A 23,666-nucleotide genomic window follows, 5' to 3' on the forward strand; every position below is an offset into this window, starting at 1 on the left:
TTTCATGGTATATGTCTTTTCACTAGCAAGTAATTAGTTTATCATGTTTAAGTTTATTTCTTAAGTATTCAATTTGATATATATATATATATATTATATTCAACTACTTAACATAGCAGGATGCCTCAGGCTGCAGGTTCTGCCCCTTTAATTAAAATTAATTAAAACTCTTCCTGTGATGACGCGTATTTCAAGCGCCGCGTTCATATCGTAAACCAGGAACAACAGCAAAACACTCATGTTGTAACTGATCTGGATGGTAGGAAACTGATTGAAGAAACCGGAGAGAAGTCTCAATTCCAATCGTATCGGCACCATGAGCACACTATGGATGGGGAACGTGAGTACAACAATCGATTTTAAACTATAAAGTATGTTTACCGCGTGAAACTTCTAAATAGTTAGGAAACAAATGGCGTCACCTGGTGCATCATGCGTTTTGAGGGGAGACCAGGAGAGATCGACAGTACAACTACAGCGACTATGTAATCCCCTAGATCACTCTTCATCTAAAATAAGTTACCAAGTTTGGTTTTATTCAATGGGTCTTTAAATAAATGAATAGTTGTGCGTCAGTAATGAAGAGTGAGTTGGACTCCCGTGTGGGACTGTTTATGAACCATGTGTACCATGTCCTCTCAGTTGGAGCCCTACATGGACGATCAATTCGTCACCAGCGCCTTCCGCACCCTGGGCGAACAGGTCATCAATGTGAGGATAATTCGAAACAAGATGACCGGGTGAGTAGTCCATCAACTGCAGAAATGATGTCAAAGCAGTCCAGTCAGTCCTGATCTGAAACCAGGTTGTTCCTCAACATAGCGGGGGTCTGGGTTACTGCTTTGTGGAGCTGACCGATGAAGCCACAGCCGAGAGATGTCTACGCAAAGTCAATGGAAAAGTCCTTCCAGGAGCCAACCCGGTAACTATTTGATCACACTGGTGATCAATCACATACTTTTACTTCACATCTCTACTAGTAGATACTCATGATAAACTAATTGGTGTGTGTGTGTGTGTGTGTGTGTTGTCCATAGCCCAGGAGATTTAAGCTGAATAGAGCTACCTTTGGTAAACAAGGAGAAAGGTGAGCGTTGTGCTTTTGTTTGCATGTGTTTTCCACTGCATAATATTGGCAGACCCATGTGTTGTGTTTCCGCTGCAGAACAGACCATGAAAGCAGGAGTGCTCTTTGAGAATAAGCCTTTCCCACTAGTGGAATACAGGGATAAAAATGCTATTTTTAGCTGCTAGCTACAAATTCACCCCTTCTATATAGAAAAATAATCTATATCAAAAAGCGAAAAGTTTAGAGCCGCTGCTCCTTTACTTAGAAAGGAGTCAGCTGAGGTGGTTCGGGCATCTGGTAAGGATGCCCACTGGGCGCCTTCCTTGGGAGGTGTTTCAGGCACGTCCAGTGGGGAGGAGACCTCGGGGAAGACCCAGGACTAGGTGGAGAGATTATATCTCAACACTGGCCTGGGAACGCCTCGGGATCCCCCCGTCAGAGCTGGTCAATGTGGCCCGGGAAAGGGAAGTCTGGGGCCCCCTGCTTGAGCTGCTCCCCCCGCGACCCGACCCCGGATAAGCGGATGACGATGAGGATGAGGAAAAAGCGAAAAGTCTAAGCCCCGTTTCCAGTAGGGCACTGGTCAACAGGGAACCAATGTCGTTAGACTCTTCCATAGAGCCATTACTACCATGCACGTTGTTGCTTCACTCAAGTCAACTTTAAAGTAGAAAGCAAACAATCCGCTGTTGACGACCATTGCTTTACCTGGTTTGTGATAACATACTGCCTGTTTTCTCTGTGTGCTGCTGCAGTCAGAACTTCTCTCTGTTCGTTGGGGATCTGACCCCGGAGGTAGACGACGGCATGCTCTACGAGTTCTTCTACAACCGCTACCCTTCCTGTCGCGGAGGGAAGGTGGTGCTGGACACCACCGGCAACTCCAAGTGAGTCGGGGAGACTGATTGTTGGAGATTGGTGAAATTAACTCTTCTCCCTTTGACGCTATAGTAATTATTGCTACAATGAATTGTTGGAACTAAAAAATGAATTGATATGTTTTTAAAGAAGAGATATATTGTTTTGATTTGATTGTCTTGTGTCCTATAGATGCCTATTCCAAATAGGATTATAAATCTGACATGACCACCTTAAGTGATCCAAGATCAGCTTAACTGAACTGAGGACAGCAAGGGCCAGACATTGACAACGAACTGACAACAAATAAGCAGAAGTGTAGAGTGGATCTGACCTTAGACCAGCACAGAGTGTATAACTTTATTGCTGCCGCTGCGTGGGCGCTATGGTAATCGGGGGCGCTGTTTCACTAGACCAACTGGAGAAACAAGCTGTATTCAAAACTATACAGAGAAATGAGACGATTTGTATGTCAAATTTCAGTTAATGTCTTACTGGTGCTATGGCACCAGTAAGCACCACCTCAGCGCCACCACTGAACACGACCCTCAACCTAACGTTTTGCGTGTCTCTTTTTCTATGGTTTGGTGTTGCGTTATGTGGTCATTTTGGGCCGGCTCTAAATAAACCTCTCCTGTTGTTATGTTGATGCTTGTTCGTGGACGTTAAAGGTTGTGATGTCTCTGGTCTGCTTGGTGCTTCCAGGGGGTGTGGCTTCGTCCAGTTCCCAGACGAGCGGCTGCAGAAGAGGGCGCTGGACGAGTGCCAGGGCGCCGTGGGGCTCGGGGGCAAGCCGCTCCGCCTCAGCCTCGCCGCAAACAAGTAGGAGCCTCCACTCCTAACAGCGCCCAGGCCTTTAAAGTGGGGGACTGCAGAAATCCACCCCCTATTTCTATCCCCTATTATTTTAGCAAGGATAATCAAAGGTGTGCATAAGGCGTCAGAAAATGACGGTTGGTCAAATCTATTGAAGTCTCAGAGTTCCAGTCCATCGCTTCCCTTCCATAACTTCAGGTTGATTCAGTGGGGGGAGTCTTATATTCCCTCCTGGCTTCGTAGCCAAGCTGGTGGCAAATTAATGTCCACCGGCGTGGCCTGTGAGGAAGTAAAAACTACTCAATCGCTGAGGGCATTCAGACCAGATAATCTTTTTATTTTATTTTCAAGACATAGTATATAGGCTGATTCAGATTTGTATTAACATAGTTGGTGACATTTGTTGGGGCCTAGTGGATACAGCGCTCTCCGGTGTATTATATTGGTATGGGCAGGATTCTGTTCATTGCTTCACATATAGACATTGTCATACAATAAAATAAAATAATGGATAAATAAAAGAAAACATCTGCAAAAGATGTGTAAAATGGATAGAAAATAAAGGCAAAGTGAAGCAGTATCCCTTATAGGATGACTTTCATGCATGCACTAGGGATCCTTTCCAGAGAGCCGGGTCTAGAGGTGATCCATAGTTTCCCTTTCACACGTATTGGATATACTCGGTATACTTTGGGTGAGGGCTGGCGCCTGGGTAGAGCGTGTAGCAGGCGGGAAGTGTCAAAGGAAGTATGCAGCGGAAGTCTGTTTTGTTTACAACACAGCGAAGAGGGCGAGAGGATCCAACTACGTAGTGCTTACTCTTAATGCGGTGATGTAAATACTGCATTTATTAAGAATCCTCTGCCATAAACATTATGATTTAGTGCCTTTTTAGAAGACTCTTTTATCCAAAGCGACTTGCAATAAGTAAGTTTGTCAAAAGAAAGACAACAGAAGAGTAGAAAGAAGTTGCAACGAAAATGCAGGCCAGAAGAGAAAAGTAACCAGCAGCTAAACTCCGTGCTCCCATTTTTTCGCGCCTGTTGAATGATCGAAAGGTCATCAACATGTCAGCAACATGCCCACTCGCTCGTTGGGAATTCTACGGCTCTTAGATCCTCCAGACTTCCCCCGAGGGCCTGGCCTAGTAAACTCTGGAGGATTCAGACATCTGCGTTCACACGTACAGCCCCTCCGGCTGTCATCTGGAGAATGTCGCGCTTACAATGCGTGTGTGAAAGGGCTGTGAGTAAATGGCAAGCGCGACTGTTCCCCCTTTAAGTACAACTCCTGACCTAACTGAGGTGACCTTGGGTGTCTTGAAAGGCGCCTCTAAATGAAATGTATTATTATTATTATTATTTAACTCAACAATTGTGTCCCTGGTTGTGACCCACCTCTCCAGGACCAGACATCCTCCTGAGAACAAGTCATGGCAGTCGAACTCTGCAGCCTACAGACCCAACTACCAGCAGTACGACCCCTACCAACAGCAGGCCCAGTACCCCGGCTATTACCCCAACTGGGGCTATGACCCCAACGCGGACGGCTACGGATACAATTACAATCAGTATTACCCACAGACTGCAGCACAACCTCAGGTACCTTCAGAATGACTCTTCTGACAGTGGGAAAATTGTTGTCAACATCTTTCATTGATATGATAAGCTAGCTCATGCTAACATGTTTTTTTTTTTTTGTGTTTTTTAAAGGAAACTGAGACTCAGGAAGATACCGTGGAAGGTGTGCATTAAGATGAAGTTCTTCAAGCAGTGGTTTCTGGTTTTAATTATTTTAACGTAATTGAAACGCTAACAAACAACTCTCCCTTTCACGTTTCTTTTGCAGATCCGAACCCAGAGCTGGATGTGTGGGAGGCCAACAGGAAGTTCATGGAGCTGAGCGAGGAGTTGTACGACGCGCTGATCGACTGCCACTGGCAGCCGTCTGCCGGCGCCGCAGACCTGGGACTGTCTCTCAGTCTACCAGAGACCGTGCATTGTTGATATGTTGTTTATATTTTCGTTTATCCATTAAATAAATGAGTACATAGCTTTTGTTGTATGATATTATTGAACATTAAGGTGGGTTTCTGGTTGATTAAGCTGACATTTTTGGTTAATGTTTGGGTACAATTGCATGACTTAATGTGTATTTAAAAACCACAAGTATAGCCTACATGCCTACAGAAATTAAGCGCCATGTTCAGTTTCTTTGAAAAATCCCAAGCTAGGAACATGATGTGCTCATATCGTTAGGGAACTTACAAGGTTATTAAAGCGCGAAGGCCAATCGCATGCTTGTTAACGTCATCTCTAGGGGAACATAATGTCACAATTCTTCGGCTAAATGAACACGGGTGGGATACTCTGCTCGGGGCGTTAGAGTTGCCCCTTGTTAAATCAGCACAGGGCACCACATGACAGTCACAAGATGCTCTAATGATCAGGGTCTAGGCTGGTAGAATGCAGCTCGGCGCATGCACGTGGCTCACGAGTTTTATGGACATAATCTAGAAGTACATGGTCGTTAACTTCTGCTGAAATTTGAACTATTATCTGTAAACATCTGTTGTGTTTGATAGTCACTGATTGTTTGTTGTGGGTTGGGTTGGGTGACTGAAGCCTTGTCATCGCGTACGTTTTGCGTGACGTCATCGCGCACAGACCAGGAAGCCTGTGATGTGAGGGAGTAACAGCATAGAAAATATCCGCTATTTGAATCATCCCAACAAGTAAGTAGAGATTGTTCTTATGAAAGCTGACATATTAACTAGCCAGTAAATGTTTCCGTTTTCTAGTACGGAAAATAGCTGCCGCTGTGTTCTGGGTGTGTGAAGTTATCTCTAAAGGGTCATGGTTAAGTGGTTAGCATGACAAGCTAGCTTGTTGGTATCAGCTGATCACAGACGCTACTTGTTGCTTTGAGATGGACTTTGGTGGTCATTACACGGCATCCTGTCAGGATAAACTGCCGGCAGAGTGTCAACGGTCCAGCTAAATTACAAAATGGATTGGAGTGGATAAAAAAGTTAGCCAGCAGTGACAGCTCTGCTCTGCGGACGGCACCAGACATCACTGGGAGAGGGAGGGACTGCAAAATCGATAACTCGTTCTTAACGATACTTCTGTCAAGCTGTATTTGGTGTATTCTGATTAATTACATGCGTATGTACATTGTGGGATTATTGGTTTTTCTGTAGAATTGGGTTCCAGGCTTGTTCGCGAACATCCCGAGCCTTCTCCAGCTCCAGCATCGGGTCCCGCTGAGATGTCTTACGCCAAAGCCGACGCCTACCGGTCGGTCCCGCGGGACTTCGGCTCTGTCCTGCAGACATGCAGCGCCAACATCCAAAAGATCACACAGAACAGTAGGTGTTGCTCCACTTCTCTCACTCTCACCAAGCACTGCACTGCTGCTTGTTTGTGGTTTATAATGGGTTATGTATAACATCACAATACCATGTACAGGTCAATCACTGTTGTTGTTTTCCAATTACAGCCGCCCAGATCAAGGGGATCGTTGGCCAGCTGGGCACACGACAAGACAACAGTGAACTTCAAGATCGGCTGTAAGTGTCCGCCCCTCTATGCATCGTGTCTTGGCTGACACAAGATCACCTCTTTTGGCATGTATGCTGATAATAATTAGCAGGGATGTCTCCATACCACTTTTTCACTTCCTATATGCCGATACTGATATCAGTCCGATACTTTGTTTTACTCTTGAACAAATAAAATATATGGAAGCACTTTGCTCATGATTGCAAATTAGCCACCTAAAAACAGCTCATTAAAGAAAACTTGAGAAAAAAATTTACGTTATTCTTTTACATCTAGTAAATCGAGATAAGCTCACAAAATGATGAGCCTTGTGTTGGTCTCCTTGGCGTGTCCTCCATATTACATATTGTTTGTGTAGATATCATATAGTTTACTTTCGCATTTAGCTTCTATCATAAGTACATGTCTTATGTAAGAAGCAGCTAGCCTCTAGCCATATCAATGTTGATTCCCTCCCACAAACGCCTGATATAGAATAATCACACTTCCAATCGATTAATCATTTTAATCGAGGTCTGTGAATATTGGATCATATTTGGCCATTATCGGCCTGATGTCGTGGATCGGTTCGGGGCATCCCTGCTAATAAGCAAACAAAGCCCCAAATCTCTTTCATCCTCTTTGGTTTCTCTCAGACAGCAGATGCAGCACTTCACCAACCAGCTGGCGAAAGAAACCAACAAGCACCTGAAGGACCTTGGCTCCATCCCTTTGCCGACATCCCCCTCAGAACAGGCAAGTAGCTCTGGAGGCAGAGGAATGGTCCTGGGGGTCCTCTCCGGTCTACAGGGGGGGGGGGTCCTGGGGGTCCTCTCCGGTCTACAGGGGGGGGGGGGGGGGTCTGTGGTCCTGGGGGTCCACTCCGGTCTACAGGGGGGGGGGGGGGGGGTCTGTGGTCCTGGGGGTCCGCTCTGGTCTAACGGGGGGGGGGGGGGTTTGTGGTCCTGGGGGTCCTCTACGGTCTAACGGGGGGGGAGGGGTTGGTCTGTGGTCCTGGGGGTCCTCTCGGTCTAACGGGGGGGGGGGGGGGCTGTGGTCCTGGGTTCCGGTCTAACGGCGGTGTGTTGTCTGGTCCACAGCGGCAGCAGAAGCTGCAGAGGGACCGGCTGATGAGCGACTTCTCGGCGGCGCTCAACAACTTCCAGTCGGTGCAGCGGCGCGCCGCGGACAAGGAGAAGGAGTCGGTGGCCCGGGCCCGCGCCGGCTCCCGCCTCTCGGTGGGTCTCCAGCGCAACGCCTCCTAACCCGCCTGTCAGTATGTACCGGGGGTCTAATGATGTGATGTGAAGGAAGGTGTGTTGATGCTCTGGCTTCTCCCCAGGCTGAGGACGGCGCCGGGGAAGAACAGCTCGTCTCTTTTGACAAGTAAGACCACCGTATTATCATCATCTCTCCACATCGCCACACTCTTTGCGACCTTCACCCGGTGGCATAGGGGCCCGTTTCCTAGCTGTGTGTGTGTGTGTGTGTGTGTGTGTGTGTGTGTGTGTGTGTGTGTGTGTGTGTGTGTGTGTGTGTGTGTGTGTGTGTGTGTGTGTGTGTGTGTGTGTGTGTGTGTGTGTGTGTGTGAAGCCAGGAGGACTGGGCTCAGACCACCATACAGACGGAGGAGGCGGCTATCACAGAGGATGACCTGGAGCTCATCAAGGAGAGGGAGACCAACATCCGGCAGCTGGAGGCGAGTCACCCTCTCCCCTAGGCTGGGTTCAGTGGTCTGGGGGACGGACCCTCTCCACTAGGCTGGGTTCAGTGCAGGGCCTGGGGGATGTTCCGGGCGTCAGACCACCAAGACGTTCATAGAATTATGTTCTATAGTTAGAAATACGATATAGGTGACAGAATGTCAACGATGGGAGAAGAACAACAGTAGATATTTAGTTTGGGAGCTTGATGGGGCAGTAGTTAAATAATCCTTGATTAGGGTCAGGGTTAGATGATCCTTGATTTGGGGCAGTAGTTAGATGATCTTGGATATGGGGCAGTGGTTTGATGATCTTTGATATGGGGCAGTAGTTAGATGATCTTTGATTTGGGGCAGTAGTTGGATGGTAGCTTGATTATAATTGAACATACTTGGGGAGACTCAAATATAAAGACCATCAGTGCAAGTTGATTGATTTGTTGTATCTGCATGTTTATTCATTTTATTTTCTCATTTCAGTCGGATATCTTGGACGTGAACCAGATCTTCAAGGATTTAGCCGTCATGATCCACGATCAAGGAGATATGATCGGTGAGTTTCATTTGATCTCTTGATAAGGGTAGTTTCTGATTCCAACATTTAGCAACTGACGCATGGCACACTCAGAAAAGCATGCACACGCACATTTGACACGGACAAATAACCCAGTTAATCATTAAACATGCAATGAAAATTAACATGCCAGGCTTTGGCCCCACTATAGCACCATGACTGGGGCCCCACTATAGCACCATGGCTGTGACACCATGGCTGTGGCACCATGGCTGTGACACCATGGCGGTGGCCTTATGGCTGACAGTCTGTGTGCGACTCCCCCCGGTTACAGACAGCATCGAGGCCAACGTGGAGAGTGCAGAGGTCCACGTGGAGCGCGGCGGGGAGCAGCTGCAGAGAGCAGCTTACTACCAGGTGAGGACCCACAGAGCACCAGGGGCCGGTGGCACCAACTGGTCTTAACTAAGCCTGGCCGTAACTGCTAAGTAGGTCTTAGTTAAGACCTGGCTTTAGAATGAACTAACGCGGGTTGCACCAGCGGGACTTAAGCCTGGTCTTAACGACGCCCGGTCGTTATGCGCGGCCATGTGAATGTTCCATGGAATGCGCATATCACCGCGTTGCTAGGATACCTCGTGCCGACACGCTATTTACTATTTTACTTGACATGCTGTTGGACACCGAAATAAATAATTCATTCTTTCATTCATTGTCATTCATCAATTGTGTTAATGCCTAACAATAAAACACTGCGAACGAATGTAATTAAAATATGTATTTGTGTTGTCTGGTTTACAACGAGCAGGCATTCAGACTAGGGCTTTGACTTTTGCCCAAAAATCATATTCGAATTTGTTTGTTTATTAATATTAACATTCGAATATATTCTAATATTAATATTCAAATTCCGGCTTCGCAGGGTTTGTTTACCGCCGTTGCTATGGTTACCGGTCTTGCGTGTTCCAACTGTTTATTAGGTTTCTAATACATCGCTGTCTAATCAATACTTCATTCACTGCCTCTTCCGTGGTCATTACAACATTATGAATAGACTGCGTCGGGTTCTCCGACGTCTCTCCCTCTTGGCCGGCCCATAACAGGTTCCAATATTAAGGGCTGCCTAATATTCGTTTGAATTTTGATTTATTTTTTGATATTTGAATATTCGCGATCCAATCCAATCCAATGCGCTGCATTGGATTGGATGTAATTGCTAAACCCAGAACCCCGCGCCCAGTTGGTGCAACCGGCGTAACGGTTAGGACAGACTTAGAACGCCAAGTTACGACCAGGCGTAGTTAAGACCAGGCTTACGCCCAGTTGGTGTAACCCAGCCCAGGTCCAGCCAGTCCTGGACTAAGGGCTGGGCCTGGGAGGCCTTACCTGAGGTTAGGCGTGGCTGTGGTATGCTGTGAGGCTGGTGTTGGCGAGGCCTCAGGTGTAACGTGACAGGCTGATCGTCTGGAGGGTAGAGTTATGTTAGGACACATCTATGGTCAGCACTGTGTTGCAGTGAAGTCTGGGTGTTGATCTGTAGGATGTGGTCCAACCCTCTGGCAACACAAGGTAAACGCTTGAAGAGCTCTGTTTAAATGTGAAGAACTTAATAACCGTCCTTTACAAAAGTGGTAAGACTATGAGAGAGAGAGAGAGAGAGAGAGAGAGAGAGAGAGAGAGAGAGAGAGAGAGAGAGAGAGAGAGAGAGAGAGAGAGAGAGAGAGAGAGAGAGAGAGAGAGAGAGAGAGAGAGAGAGAGAGAGAGAGAGAGAGAGAGAGAGAGAGAGAGAGAGAGAGAGAGAGAGAGAGAGAGAGAGAGAGAGAGAAGAAGGCTTTCCATTTATTTTGCACCGGCGCGCCTGATAAATCATCGCTTGATTGCAAGACAGGAAGGCCCCGGGCCAGGGCTCCAGTCTGCCTCCGGCGCTCTGAAGCTGTGTGTTTGCGTTCTCTTTGTGACCCTCCCTTCCCTCGTTCACAGCAAAAGTCCCGTAAGAAGATGTGCATCCTGGCACTGGTCATGTCCGTGGTGCTGGTAATACTGGGCGTCATCATCTGGAAGGCGGCCACATGAAGGGAGGAGCCCTTCTCCGGCCCGCTCTGCTATTTATTCCACTCCTGTCCAGGCCTGACCGCAGGTCTTTGTGTTTTCCTGGTGGGATCAATGAAAAGTGTCTCTGTAAAAAAAAAAAAAACAAGGATGAGTTCGGTGTGGAGATGTATCTTCAAATGTGATCCCCGAGACTCAGTCCAGTCTTTCTCTTTCTTCGTTGTGGATCTGACCTGTACGGGCGGGGGGAGTATGAGGTCGTCCCACTCTTTCGCTCTCAAATCACTTTTAGTGTTCATTTCAGTTCAGTCTTGCTTCCTGCACTAACGCTAACATCTGGTATGAATGTGATTTCACACGGCATGAACACCAATTGTTTGATGTACATTTTCCTTTGCTGTATAGATCTGTATTGGTTGGATGTTGTTCTTTTTGTTTTAACAATCTTTACATTGACACCAGTTATTCTTAGCACCATATAGTATAAGGAGCCTCAAGGGTCAGGAGGTGATTAAGGGCTGCTGAGCGATGACAGAAGTAGCACAACACTAGTATCTTTGATCACAAAAACACTTGCACAAAAAAAACGCCTATTAATAAACACTGCAGTTCTGGGGTCACCATACAAAAGGCATCAGTGGGTTTGACATCACATGAGGCCAATGAGGTCGGCAGTTCCAATAAGCTGCATCATTCAGCCAGAGGGAGAGCTGACTGTGAACTGGAGGGTCTGATTCCTCTTTTAGGAGTTTCTTTGCTGATTAATGCATCTTGTTTTTGTTTTTATTTGCTGTGTTTTTATTTGCAAAGCTGCAGACTTTTGTTGCTACTGGTGATGACAGCTCAGTCAGAGCTCTACAAGTAACCTTTAACTTTAACAACTCTAACTTAACATATGTAAAATCAAAATGTATGTAAATAGCACAACATTATAAATCACATTACAAACATTCTCGACATTGAAAAGAACTGTACCTGTAAGAACAGCTGTTTTTACCAATTCTTTTGTATTGATTTCTATAAACTGTCTATGCTATATCAATTTGTCCAGCAGAAATAATAAAATGCTTAAATTCATGTAATTCCGTTTTTTTTATTTGCTCTTTCATTCTATCTCAACATGTAGAAATCTGCATCATTGGTTCATCTATACACGCTTGTCATCTTATGACCATCTTTAGATAAATTAAAAGAAAATAGTTTTAACTGAGTTTAACTGAAAGTAACCACCAGGTGTCACTGCAATGTAGCTTTGACTTCTTTGTGTCATAGTTGACGGTTGCAGTAGTGCAGGAATGGTAGTAGTATTGAAGCGATGCTCCAGGCACCATCTGACGACTGGCTAAAGAAACAATTATGAGTTTTGGATGGAGGTGTATTTATTTTTAAGTTTTTTTGGGGGGAAGTTCTATTCACTAGAAAGTTTCCTGTATACAGAACTTCGACTTTGTGGTCAACTTAAACATATCAAATTGGCCTACAAATATAATTATACATGAATATGAATTCCTTGCTTTTGAGTTGTTAAGCTGTTTAATATCATACCACAGAAATCTAAGAATATAAATAATAAATGTCTGCGATGTCTGATATGAAAAATCGGAGGTCCTTAGTAAGTAATTAACGGCTAACCCTCATGAACAGAGCATGGACATATCTTACTGTTGTGCAATAGTTTTCACAGTTTCCTCGGTCTTCATCTGGCCCTCTCACTGGAAATGTACAAGGGGGGGGGGGTAATTGGGTGACCATTAACCAGTCCCTTAATAAGCCTTCACACCGTTCATGCTCCGTTTCAAGCGTGAACAATTGCAGCAATCATGGCAATTACATCGACATGGCAACGACTTCACAGGGACCTGGAGGCCCCGCCTCCCCGTCCTGATGCAGACCGGACCCGCCCCCCTTCCAGGTACAGACCCGCCCTCCCCGTCCTGGTACAGAGCCGCCCCCCCCATCCTGGTACAGACCCGCCCCCCCATCCTGGTACAGAGCCGCCCCCCCCCTCCTGGTACAGACCTGCCCCGCCCCCCGTCCTGTCCTGGTGCAGACCCGCCCCCCCGTCCTGGTACAGACCTGCCCCCCCCCCCCCCCGTCCTGTCATGGTACAGACCTGCCCCCCCTCCCATCCTGTCATGGTACAGACCTGCCCCCCCTCCCATCCTGTCATGGTACAGACCCGCCCCCCCGTCCTGGTACAGACCCGCCCCGCCCCGCCCCCCCCCGTCCTGGTACAGACCTGCCCCCCCCCCCGTCCTGTCATGGTACAGACCTGCCCCCCCCCCCCGTCCTGTCATGGTACAGACCTGCCCCCCCTCCCATCCTGTCATGGTACAGACCTGCCCCCCCCCCCCGTCCTGTCATGGTACAGACCTGCCCCCCCTCCCATCCTGTCATGGTACAGACCTGCCCCCCCCCCCGTCCTGTCATGGTACAGACCTGCCCCCCCTCCCATCTTGTCATGGTACAGACCTGCCCCCCCCCCCATCCTGTCATGGTACAGACCCGCCCCCCCGTCCTGTGATGGTACAGACCTGCCCCCCCTCCCGTCCTGGTGCAGACCGGCCCCTCCTCCTCTGCCGTGGGACAGAGTGAAGGGACGCCTCTGAAACCTTTAAGCTCAGGAGAATGATCTTTTTAAAGTCTGTTTCAGTTCCCTTCATTTCAAATGATCTGTTTCCCCCTGTACGTGTGTGTAGAGCTGTCGTGAGAGGGATTGACCAAGGCAGCGACCCTAGAGCTGGTGGTGGTCTACCCTGTGTGTGTGTGTGTGCGTGTGTGTGTGTGTGTGTACATTCTCAGGAAGGCACTTTCCGCCTGTGCAAGGTGTCATTCTGACACATGTGAAGTATGAAGTGAGGGAAGACGTGGCGTGAGAAGACGACTGCTCAGAACGGCTCCACCCTGTGAAAGCACTCTTAGAAAATCACTTTCTCACATGCACGCACGCACACACGCACGCACGCACGCACGCACGCACGCACGCACGCACGCACGCACGCACGCACGCACGCACGCACGCACGCACGCACGCACGCACGCACGCACGCACGCACGCACGCACGCACGCACGCACGCACGCACGCACGCACACAATGCAGCCAAAACGTTATGTGTTTTGTTACCTGTTAGAAAGGTAGCATTTGGGAACAATTTAAGAAGTCTTTAAGTTAATTGTGGTGTGCGTGTGTATATGTATATGTCCCGGGTCCCTGGGTCCCCGGCTCGTACCCCTCTGATGAGGGCTCTGAGGGGATGAATCAACGCAATGAGAGCCGGGAAGCAACACAGCTGTCAAACCAGATTACACATCGTACATGTCTTCAGCATTACGCTGACGTTTTCATGGTCAGTAGTTTCAGACAGCGGTTCATTGTCAATATAACGTAGACCTTAACGTTCACCATTGAGCACAACACAATGTATGCTCTATTATAGGTCATGTGTGTGTCTTTGAACTCGGCAATGCAAGAGGCAATGTAAAATACTTACAGTACTTGTAATGTATATGGGAGTTCACACACGAACCCATGTTTACATTCCAATGTCTTGTGGCACATTTTCCATCAGGTTCAATCCAGGATAATTAAGAGGTGGAATGGATTACAGATGTGGGTGTGTGTGCTTGAGCGTGTGTGTGTGTGTGTGTGTGTGTGTGTGTGTGTGTGTGTGTGTGTGTGTGTGTGTGTGTGTGTGTGTGTGTGTGTGTGTGCTTCTGCATACTTGTGTGAATGTTTTGTGTTAGCCCTGTGTGTGTATGGGTGTGTGCTTGTGCATGTGTGCCTGTATGTGTGAGTGTGTGTGTGTGTGTGTGTGTGTGTGTGTGTGTGTGTGTGTGTGTGTGTGTGTGTGTGTGTGTGTGTGTATGTTTTTGCTTGCTTGTGTGCTCTTTTGCATTTGTGTGTTTGTGTGTATGTCTGCATATGTATCTTTGTTGTTAGAACTGTGTGTATATATGTGTGTGTGGGTGTGTGTGTGTTTGCTTGTGCAAGAGTGTGTGTTTTTGCTTTTGCTTGTGTGTCTGCGCTTTTGCATTTTTATGTTTGTGTGTATGTCTGTATGTGTATCTTTGGCGTTATAACTGTGTGTGTGTGTGTGTGTGTGTGTGTGTGTGTGTGTGTGTGTGTGTGTGTGTGTGTGTGTGTGTGTGTGTGTGTGTGTGTGTGTGTGTGCTTGTGTGTGTGCTTTTGCATGCCTGTGTTTTCTGAAGTCGACCATGTACAACATCAGAGGTCCAGTTGAGCAGCAGCTGCTGGAGCTCTGGTGTTGTACATGGTCGAAGCTGCTGTTGGATTGCAGACCGTAGCCCAGTGAGACATCATGATGGGGGTCTGATCTGTGTTCATTTGAGCTTTGGGCCCTAAAGCGCCTGCACATGTTTGGTTATTTATTATTCATATTATTTCTTATCTTTACCATCCTTTTTTCTTCACGTCTTTTGATCACTACTGTTTTAAAGTTGCTGGGAAGCACATCTTACTTCATCTTCAAAAGTTTTGTATCTGAATATAAAAAGGTTGTATCTGCTTCTTGTACTGCTGAGGACAGCTGAAAAGTTATGTTTAATGACGCATCGTTTTACACGCACACACACACACACACACGATCACCAGTAGGAAAACACGAAAATTAACAAACACATGAATCCACACACACACACACACACACACTCTCTCACACACACACACACACGCACGCACGCACGCACGCACGCACGCACACACACACACACACACACACACACACACACACACACACACACACACACACACACACACACACACACACACACACACACACACACAGAGAACAGGAATAACATAGGAAAATCCAGTCGGGCACCGACTCCCTCCGCTCCGCGCTGGCGGGCCGGGGGGCCGGCGAGGGGGACAGGAGGATTCCCCCGGCTCCCCCCAGAGCCAGGCCTGCTGTACGTGTGGTCGCTGTGTGGGCCCGGCTGCTCCACTGTTGGCTTTCATGCAGATCTGCGGGTAATGAACACCAGATGAAGGATTCCCTCGAACCTCGGGGAAACACAGCCTTAAGCATGGAGCATGGAGCAGCCATTCAGAAGGGAGGGTATAGCTTTATGTATAGCCGGGATGATATGAAGAGTTAGTGGCTATATGAGTCCCATCCAGACTCTTTATTTTGATGTGACCCCCGCTCCCTCCCTACCTGTCATAATAGTTCCTCCAGGCACTCGGGCTCTGAGTCTTTGGACAGCTCTATTCCCACCCAATTATGTAATCTTTCACACATACCCTACCCACCACACCCATTTCCTACTGACCCTCAGAGGGGAACTCACTTTAATCTCTGCCTTTCTACTACAGTAATAATAATGTTCCCATCGGAGCACAAGAACCCATTGCTCTCCGAATAAGTCTAGACATGCTATACAATTCTAAAATGAGCTTGTGGTTTTGACTTTGAAAACAACCCTAAAGTTCAGAGGTGTGGCTCACAAATAACTGTTCAATAATACCAATGAAGTCATTCCCAACTATCAACAAGGCCTGCTGGATTCCTCATGGTTTGTGTCATCAAATGAGTGGTTAGAAACAGCATGTGTGAAGCCCCACAGATAGGGTTAGGGTGTGGGAAGGCGGCACATTTACAATGTCTCCCTCAAGGCTGATTATATGTACGTTTAGGTTTATGGATTAAAGATGCATAATAATTGATCAGCATCTCAAGCTGCTTGCAGAGACTCCCAATAAAACACCAACTGCCAACTACAGAATAGTGGCCGAAGTAACACTGATTCATCTGAAAACACAAAAATCTAAAACATAATCCAACAACATCCAATCACCACCAAGACCAGGTTTGGCATACTGGCTCTGTAGTAGCTGTTGTTGGTAATGGTTGAGCCAATCAAGGGGCCGATGAAGAACCTGAGCCAATCAAGGGGCCGATGAAGAACCTAAGCCAATCAAGAGGCCGATGAAGAACCTAAGCCAATCAAGGGGCCGATGAAGAACCTGAGCCAATCAAGGGTCTGATGAGGAACCTGAGCCAATCAAGGGGCTGCAGAATGGCGGTGTCTCCCCAGTGTTTGGATCAGTGTTTCGGGGTTTATATCAGAGGTGCTCAGAGTGAGGATAGGCTGCCTGCTGTCCTCTTCTTCTCTGTCCTGCTCTGCCGTTGGTGAACCATGAGGTGGAGGGTGGGTCGGCTTCAGCAACCTCAAATCTCCAAAAACATGAACAAAAGCGCATTGTCGCTCTTCTGAAGAAACGTGGATGAAAAGTGCACGAGAGAAACAAAATACTTTTCATTGTGCCCACCCTGATGTAATCATTCAAAATCCAGGGGCTCCATGAAGCAATTTTACGCCTAAACATTTGCAAAAAACACATTCTAGCAGTCTGTCTTTCTCAGCATGTGACAACAACATTATTCCAATTCAGTATGTGAGGTTCTGGATTCTGAAAGTCCACACGATACTGACAAGATTTTCAACAGTGAAAATGTGACATTTGGTACAAATGCCCCAAAGTTGGATTCTTGCTGATTACATGTACATTTAGGTTTATGGATTAAAGATTTGTAATCATTAGTGTTATCAGGGGACTCCTGATTTGAGGGTGTGTCCATGAGACTCTTGGTATACACACACACACACACACACACACACACACACACACACACACACACACACACACACACACACACACACACACACACACACACACACGCATACATGCATGGACACAGACACAGACACAGACTCACACACACACGCATAGACACACACACACACACACACACACACACACACACACACACACACACACACACGCACAGACACACACACACACACACACACATATACACACACACACCCGCCCTTCCTAATTCCTTCCAGACGGGCCAAATGTTGAGGCTGGAAGGACTTCAAGGGTGTGGGTGTGTGTGTGTGGGTGCGTGTGCGTGTGTGTGTGTGTGTGTGTGTGTGTGTGTGTGTGTGTGTGCGTGTGTGTGTGTGTGTGTGTGTGTGTGTGTGTGTGTGTGTGCGCGTGTGTGTGTGTACGTGTGTGTGTGTGTGTGTGTGTGTGTGTGTGTGTGTGTGTGTGTGTGTGTGTGTGTGTGCGTGTGAGAGAGAATGTTCTTTGGTAGAAAAGTGTTTGATGTCCCGGGCGGAGTGGGAGAGCGATGGTGCCGGGGGTTGGGGTTGGGGGGGGAACGTGATATTCCACGCGGGCCACTTCACTGGACCGGTGGGACCAAAGACTTGTGAAGGAATCGTATCCCTCCCTTTGGTCCAGGAGGCCGGTCGTCTTGCAGCTCCGCACGCTACGTCCTCAACACCCTACACACATACATTCTCTCTCTCTCTCTCCTGCTGTACTCAGGCCTGTCACGTTCCTCTGCACCGCTGCGGTGTGTTACCCTAACCAGGCAGGGCCGGCCCTGGCTCCCGGCCGCCCCAGTCCCAGGTCGCCCTGTGGGGGCCGCTAGGTATTCTGCCCTGTAATCCAGCAGCGTTTCACTGACTCCTCTCAGATCCAGCTCTGAGCAGGGTTCTGGACCACGAATCCTTCCCCGTAGCTCAAAGACAATCTGTATGTGTATCTGGTCTTTGTGGAGAACCAAGGAGGCCTTGAGCCCAGTGGTATTGTAGACGTATACTACTCATTTGATTCTGGTCACATTCTGAGTTTAGGATTTGACATTCAACAGGTCCGCAACCTCATAACAACTCAAGTATATGAAGAGAGTGGTTCCTATTGTGCTTTGATGTATCTACACCTGATGGACTTACATGTATTAAAGAGTAGGCACACACAAAAAACGAACAATCTGAGTTTGGAGCCACCTCATTCTTTAGACACATCATACATTGTAGAATGTGTTGAATCCGTTGGCTGCTGCTGAGGCTGATGGCCTCATATATCAGGATACCGATAGGTGGACAGCAGATGAGGTTTGTGGTGGAGAGATGGAGAGCTGCTTTTTGGTCTTGCGGTGACAAGTCAAGGTTGAATGGCAGTTCATGTTTTAAGCTAATGTATAGTAGAATACCTGTGGGAGTGTGTTGATGATGGCTGAATTATGCAGCCTCACCTGGCACAATCTGATTGGTCTCTGGGACTGGGTGAGATTACACACCTGTTGCACATTGAGTAATCAGTGTACACAGGTTAGACCAGCCATTTCCACACACACTCAGGCCACGTTTATACATAGCAGGGTATTTAGAGAAACAAATATCCCCCCCCCCCCCCCCCCCCCCTCCGTTTTCAAAGATAACATTGTGCCCACAACATCATTTTCAAGAAAGTTGGCATTTACAACCCGCATAAATACGCCGTTGAGCGCCATTATAACTATGCCAAACCTATGGGCGGCAGTGTAGGGAGAAGGATAAAGCCATGCAAGCCAATCAGAATCCTCTGAATCAACAACAACGAATAACAGGAGCGACTTCCTGTTCCTTTCAAAACTACTGTTTAATTCATTTTTCACAATTTACCGGCTCTCGTTTTGAAGAATAATCACATCGCCATTCGTTTCAATGGGAATCGCGACGGTCTATACTTTCAACATGTGTACATATTTATAATTTGAAATTTGTCCTAGCCTTTATACCACAGATACTAACGGGTCTATAGCATATAACCACGTTTTCTGATTACAGTTTAATGTAACAGTAAGCTGACAACATCGCTAATTAACACCGCAACTGCAAATTAACCACACGGAGATAACCATCGCAACTGGTCAAACAAATTTTATTGTTGCAATTATTCTGCACGCGCATCCGCCATGTTGATAAACAATAATTCCCCTATATGGCGCGAGGTTCGTTCGTGTGGACAGACAGCGGGCGCTCACATGACGATAAGCTTTTTCTGCCGCATAGTGTGACGCTTGAGATCCTAAAACCCAGTTTCTCCCAGTTGACAAGAAAACACATAACCAGCGTTTTCAGAAATCTCCACTTTGGCCAGAGTTTTTAGAAATAATCGTTTTCTGTGATAAAAACTGGGCCAAACTCAATGGAAATATCTGCTTTTTCCCTTCGTGCAAACGGGGCCTCAGGGAGAGATCTCATGCATGGCAACATGGAGCACCAGGCCATGTATCATTATTATTATAAAAAACAACAAAAAAAACAGACTGTCAACATCCCCACCTTGCGTCCTTTGCCTGTAGGGGCCCAGTAAAAGCCAGCCAGGTGGCATGTAGGATGATCTTTGCTACACTATCATTCCAGCAAGAGACACATTGTTTTAATTTATTTCCTACTGGGCTTAAATAATCTAGGCAGAAACAATGTTACGACAATGTAACACTTTTTTACTGTAACTGAAAAAAATGTGAACCAGTCACCCATAGGTAGAATGTTATCGAACGTGAGCCCTCGTCCTATTGGTCTGTCATCGTGACTGTTGGTCTCCCTCTCTGTTTGTCAGTCTCTCTGTCTGTCAGTCTCTCTGTTGGTCTGTTTCTCTCTCTGTTGATCTCTCTCTCTATGGATCTGTCTCTCTCTGTTGGTCTGTCTCTCTTTTGGTCTGTCTCTCTCTGTTGGTCTGCCCCTCTCTGTCTGTCTCTATATGTTGGTCTGTCTCTCTCTGTCTGTCTGTCTCTCTGTGTCTGTTTGTCTCTCTCTGTTGGTCTCTCTCTCTGTCTGTCTCTATATGTTGGTCTGTCGCTCTCTGTCTGTCTGTCTGTCTCTCTGTGTCTGTTTGTCTCTCTCTGTTGGTCTCTCTCTCTGTCTGTCTCTATATGTTGGTCTGTCTCTCTCTGTCTGTCTGTCTCTCTGTGTCTGTTTGTCTCTCTCTGTTGGTCTGTCTCTCTCTGTTGGTCTCTCTCTCTGTTGGTCTGTCTCTCTTTTGGTCTGTCTCTCTCTGTTGGTCTCTCTCTCTATTGGTCTGTCTCTCTATGTCTGTCTGTCTCTCTGTGTCTGTTTGTCTCTCTCTGTTGGTCTCTCTCTCTGTTGGTCTGTCTCTCTTTGTTGGTCTCTCTGTCTGTCTGTCTCTCTCTGTTGGTCTCTCTCTCTGTCTGTCTGTCTGTCTGTCTGTCTGTCTGTCTGTCTGTCTGTCTGTCTGTCTGTCTGTCTGTCTGTCTGTCTGTCTGTCTGTCTGTCTGTCTGTCTGTCTGTCTGTCTGTCTGTCTGTCTCTCTCTCTGTCTGTCTGTCTGTCTGTCTGTCTGTCTGTCTGGTTGTCTCTCTTTGTTGGTCTCTCTCTCATTTGGTCTGTCTCTCTCTCTGTCTCTCTGTCTGTCTGTCTGTCTGTCTGTCTGTCTGTCTGTCTGTCTCTCTGTCTGTCTGTCTGTCTGTCTGTCTGTCTGTCTCTCTCTGTCTCTCTCTCTGTCTGTCTGTCTGTCTGTCTGTCTGTCTGTCTGTCTGTCTGTCTGTCTGTCTGGTTGTCTCTCTTTGTTGGTCTCTCTCTCATTTGGTCTGTCTCTCTCTCTGTCTGTCTGTCTGTCTGTCTGTCTGTCTGTCTGTCTGTCTGTCTGTCTGTCTGTCTGTCTGTCTGTCTGTCCGTCTGTCTGTCCGTCTCTCTCTGTTACTGTCTCTCTCTGTCCGCCCCCCAGACCCTTTCTCCCACACAGACAGCACTCCCTCTTTTCCTCTGGTCGGAGTGTGGAAAACCATGTCTGCTCCAGTGCTCTGCATTCCTGCGGTCGACTGGCACTTCCTGCCGTGAACGAGAAGCACGGCTGCCGCGAATAACATTCTTCCGTCAAAATGTTGGACGATAACTTTTTTGCTTTATTTTCTCAATGTGTCTTTCTTGAATTTCTGTTAGCTTTAGCTTTATTTTGTCTGTTCCATAAAACTAAAGGTTATTGCATGGTATAGAGAGACGGCACATGCATCTCTTTTCCACCATGTATAAGATCTGTGTTCCTAATTTTTACAGGTTCAGAGATGCAAGACACCAATCTAGTATTGTAACCATCTATAAATAGCTGTGTGTACGTGTGTGTGTGGGGGGGTTGAGAGAGAAAAAGCATGAGTGTGCATATGTGTGAGCGAGAGAGTGAATGTGTCTGTGTGTGTGTTTGCATGTGTCTGCGTGTGTGTTTGTGCATGAATGTACGTGTGTGAGAGAGATAGTGTGTGTGTAGCGTGAGTGTGTTTGCATATGTGTGTGTGTGTGTGTGTGTGTTTGCATGTATGTGTGTGTACCTATCTGCTGTGAATTGTCACTATATGTCTTTACAGGGCAGCGCTTCATCCATTTATTTTACTTCAAAAGGGCCACAGCCACTATACATCATCTTGTAAGGCCACCATTAACTCCTTTAACAGGGGCTACAATGAACTCAGAACAGAAAAGCAAACCAGCAGAAACAATTCATAGCCAACCGCTAACAAATTCAAGCAGCTACTGTAACTTTAATATGGTTCTATATGCTTTGTAAGCTGGCCTCTCATTGGCTGTAACCAGTAGTGACGGTGTGCCCCCGAAAGAGCAACAAACAAACAAGTGAGAGGACTTGTTGTTCCTGAGAGTTTGAATGGATGCCCACAAACACAATGCAGTCCACCAGTGAGTAACACTGAAGTTCCCACTCACATAGATGTGCAATTCATTACACACTCAAACACACGTGCAGTCTGATACACACACACACACACACACACACACACACACACACACACACACACACACACACACACACACACACACACACACACACACACACACACACACACACACACACACACACACACAGCAAGTCTGTGCGCCAGAGCCGTTTAGTGGAATCTTGCATATTTGTTTAAGGAGCAACGGGAAAGGAAGGCCGTACAGGTGGGGCAGGGTTGCTTTACTGGAAACCAGCCCCCCACCACCGGTAAAACGGTGTGTCGCTGCCTCGGGACGGGGTCAGAGCACACACGCCACAGGGGTCAGGGAGGTGCAGCCGCATCGCCGCACATTAGTCATCATGCTCACGACGTGCAGGAAAACCTCTCGTTGACTCCTCTGCTCTGTTGGCTCAGAGGGCGTCTCACACGCACGCATGTGTGTGAGTGTGTGTGTGTGCAGCATGTGTGTGTATGCGTGTCTGTGTGTGTAGGAGTGCACGTCTGAGTGTGTGCTTACTTGCATGCATGAATCCTTATTTGCATCTGTGTTTGTGTGTTTGTGGGTGTGTGTGTGTGTGTGTGTGTGTGAGTCGTTGCGCTTATTTGTGTCTGTTTATGTGTGTGTTGCGAGGGAACTGAGTGAACGTGTATGGCTGTAATCATGAGACCAGAAGGGCTTGTATAATTACATCATCTAAAGGGCTGGTTTCATATGGGATGAGGTTGAAGGGCAGGCCACTCAGACTCCTGCTTTAGAGCGCTTCTTTGAGCAACCCTGGGTGTGTTAGCCATGCAGCAAATAAAAACAGGGTCGTTCAGTGGCAACTATCATAACAAACACACAAAACCGTAGGGGAAGCAATGCCAGCCTCTGCCATACGACTGTTTTTTTTTACTCCGGCCGCAGACTCAGGGCTAACCAAGCTGCATCCATGACCAACTGTATGTGAGGCTCATTCCTAGCATGTGACTAGCATGTAGTTCCTCAATCAAACTTTTGGGGGTTTATGGTAGGTTTTGGCAGAAATAGCCATCAAAGAGTCAACGGGAAGACATGTCATTTCATTAATCCGTTATACATGTTTGCTTTGTTCGGTTAGGATCTTTGTGTAGGTATTAATGTCAACATCCCTGTTCTGAGACTCATTCACCACGTGCAAGATGCCCTGCCCCATTACTTTTGACCTATCTGATCCGATGAAAGTAGACAACCCCCACCTCACCCCAGGGGCTGGTCAGAAGCGAGGGGAGTCCTGGCGAGCGGTGTTTCCCCACTCTCCAAGCAGTCCTGAGGGCCACCGTGACATGGAGGGGTCACAGAGGTGCACACCTCTTCTGCACGTATCATCTCGGGGGGCTGAAGAGAACCTCCTCGTCACATCGGTAGCTGTTCCACGGAGCCCATTCTGGTGGTCTCACTGCTTGCTCTCCTCAACCTGTTGTTCCAGAGGAACAACAGGCAACTGTTCCTAACTGTCGACTGGTCCTAAAGAGTACCTTGATCTGAGGAAAGCCTTCAGCAAATCCAGGGCCACTTCTCTGTCGTCACATCAGCCCAATGATT

At 47.4% G+C, this 23,666-nt stretch overlaps 2 protein-coding genes across 2 annotated transcripts; both read left to right on the top strand.

Annotated features, from left to right (window-relative positions):
• The first annotated feature begins 181 nt into the window (after positions 1-181).
• Positions 182-4,799, top strand: LOC132450898 (tRNA selenocysteine 1-associated protein 1-like). The gene is made up of 9 exons (XM_060043078.1): positions 182-340; positions 643-740; positions 823-922; positions 1,038-1,087; positions 1,825-1,956; positions 2,633-2,749; positions 4,149-4,344; positions 4,456-4,486; positions 4,592-4,799. The coding sequence occupies exons 1-9, from the start codon at positions 317-319 to the stop codon at positions 4,747-4,749; spliced, it is 906 nt and encodes a 301-aa protein (XP_059899061.1). The 5' UTR covers positions 182-316; the 3' UTR covers positions 4,750-4,799.
• A 429-nt stretch (positions 4,800-5,228) lies between these two features.
• stx12 (syntaxin 12) lies at positions 5,229-11,632 on the top strand. Its single transcript, XM_060043079.1, has 10 exons — positions 5,229-5,477; positions 5,946-6,113; positions 6,245-6,314; positions 6,942-7,041; positions 7,386-7,523; positions 7,628-7,671; positions 7,879-7,984; positions 8,468-8,540; positions 8,836-8,918; positions 10,482-11,632. The coding sequence occupies exons 2-10, from the start codon at positions 6,014-6,016 to the stop codon at positions 10,572-10,574; spliced, it is 807 nt and encodes a 268-aa protein (XP_059899062.1). The 5' UTR covers positions 5,229-5,477; positions 5,946-6,013; the 3' UTR covers positions 10,575-11,632.
• Positions 11,633-23,666: the final 12,034 nt, after the last annotated feature.

Source organism: Gadus macrocephalus, chromosome 22, assembly GCF_031168955.1.
Source record: "Gadus macrocephalus chromosome 22, ASM3116895v1".
In the NCBI taxonomy this organism is placed as follows: Eukaryota; Metazoa; Chordata; class Actinopteri; order Gadiformes; family Gadidae; genus Gadus; species Gadus macrocephalus.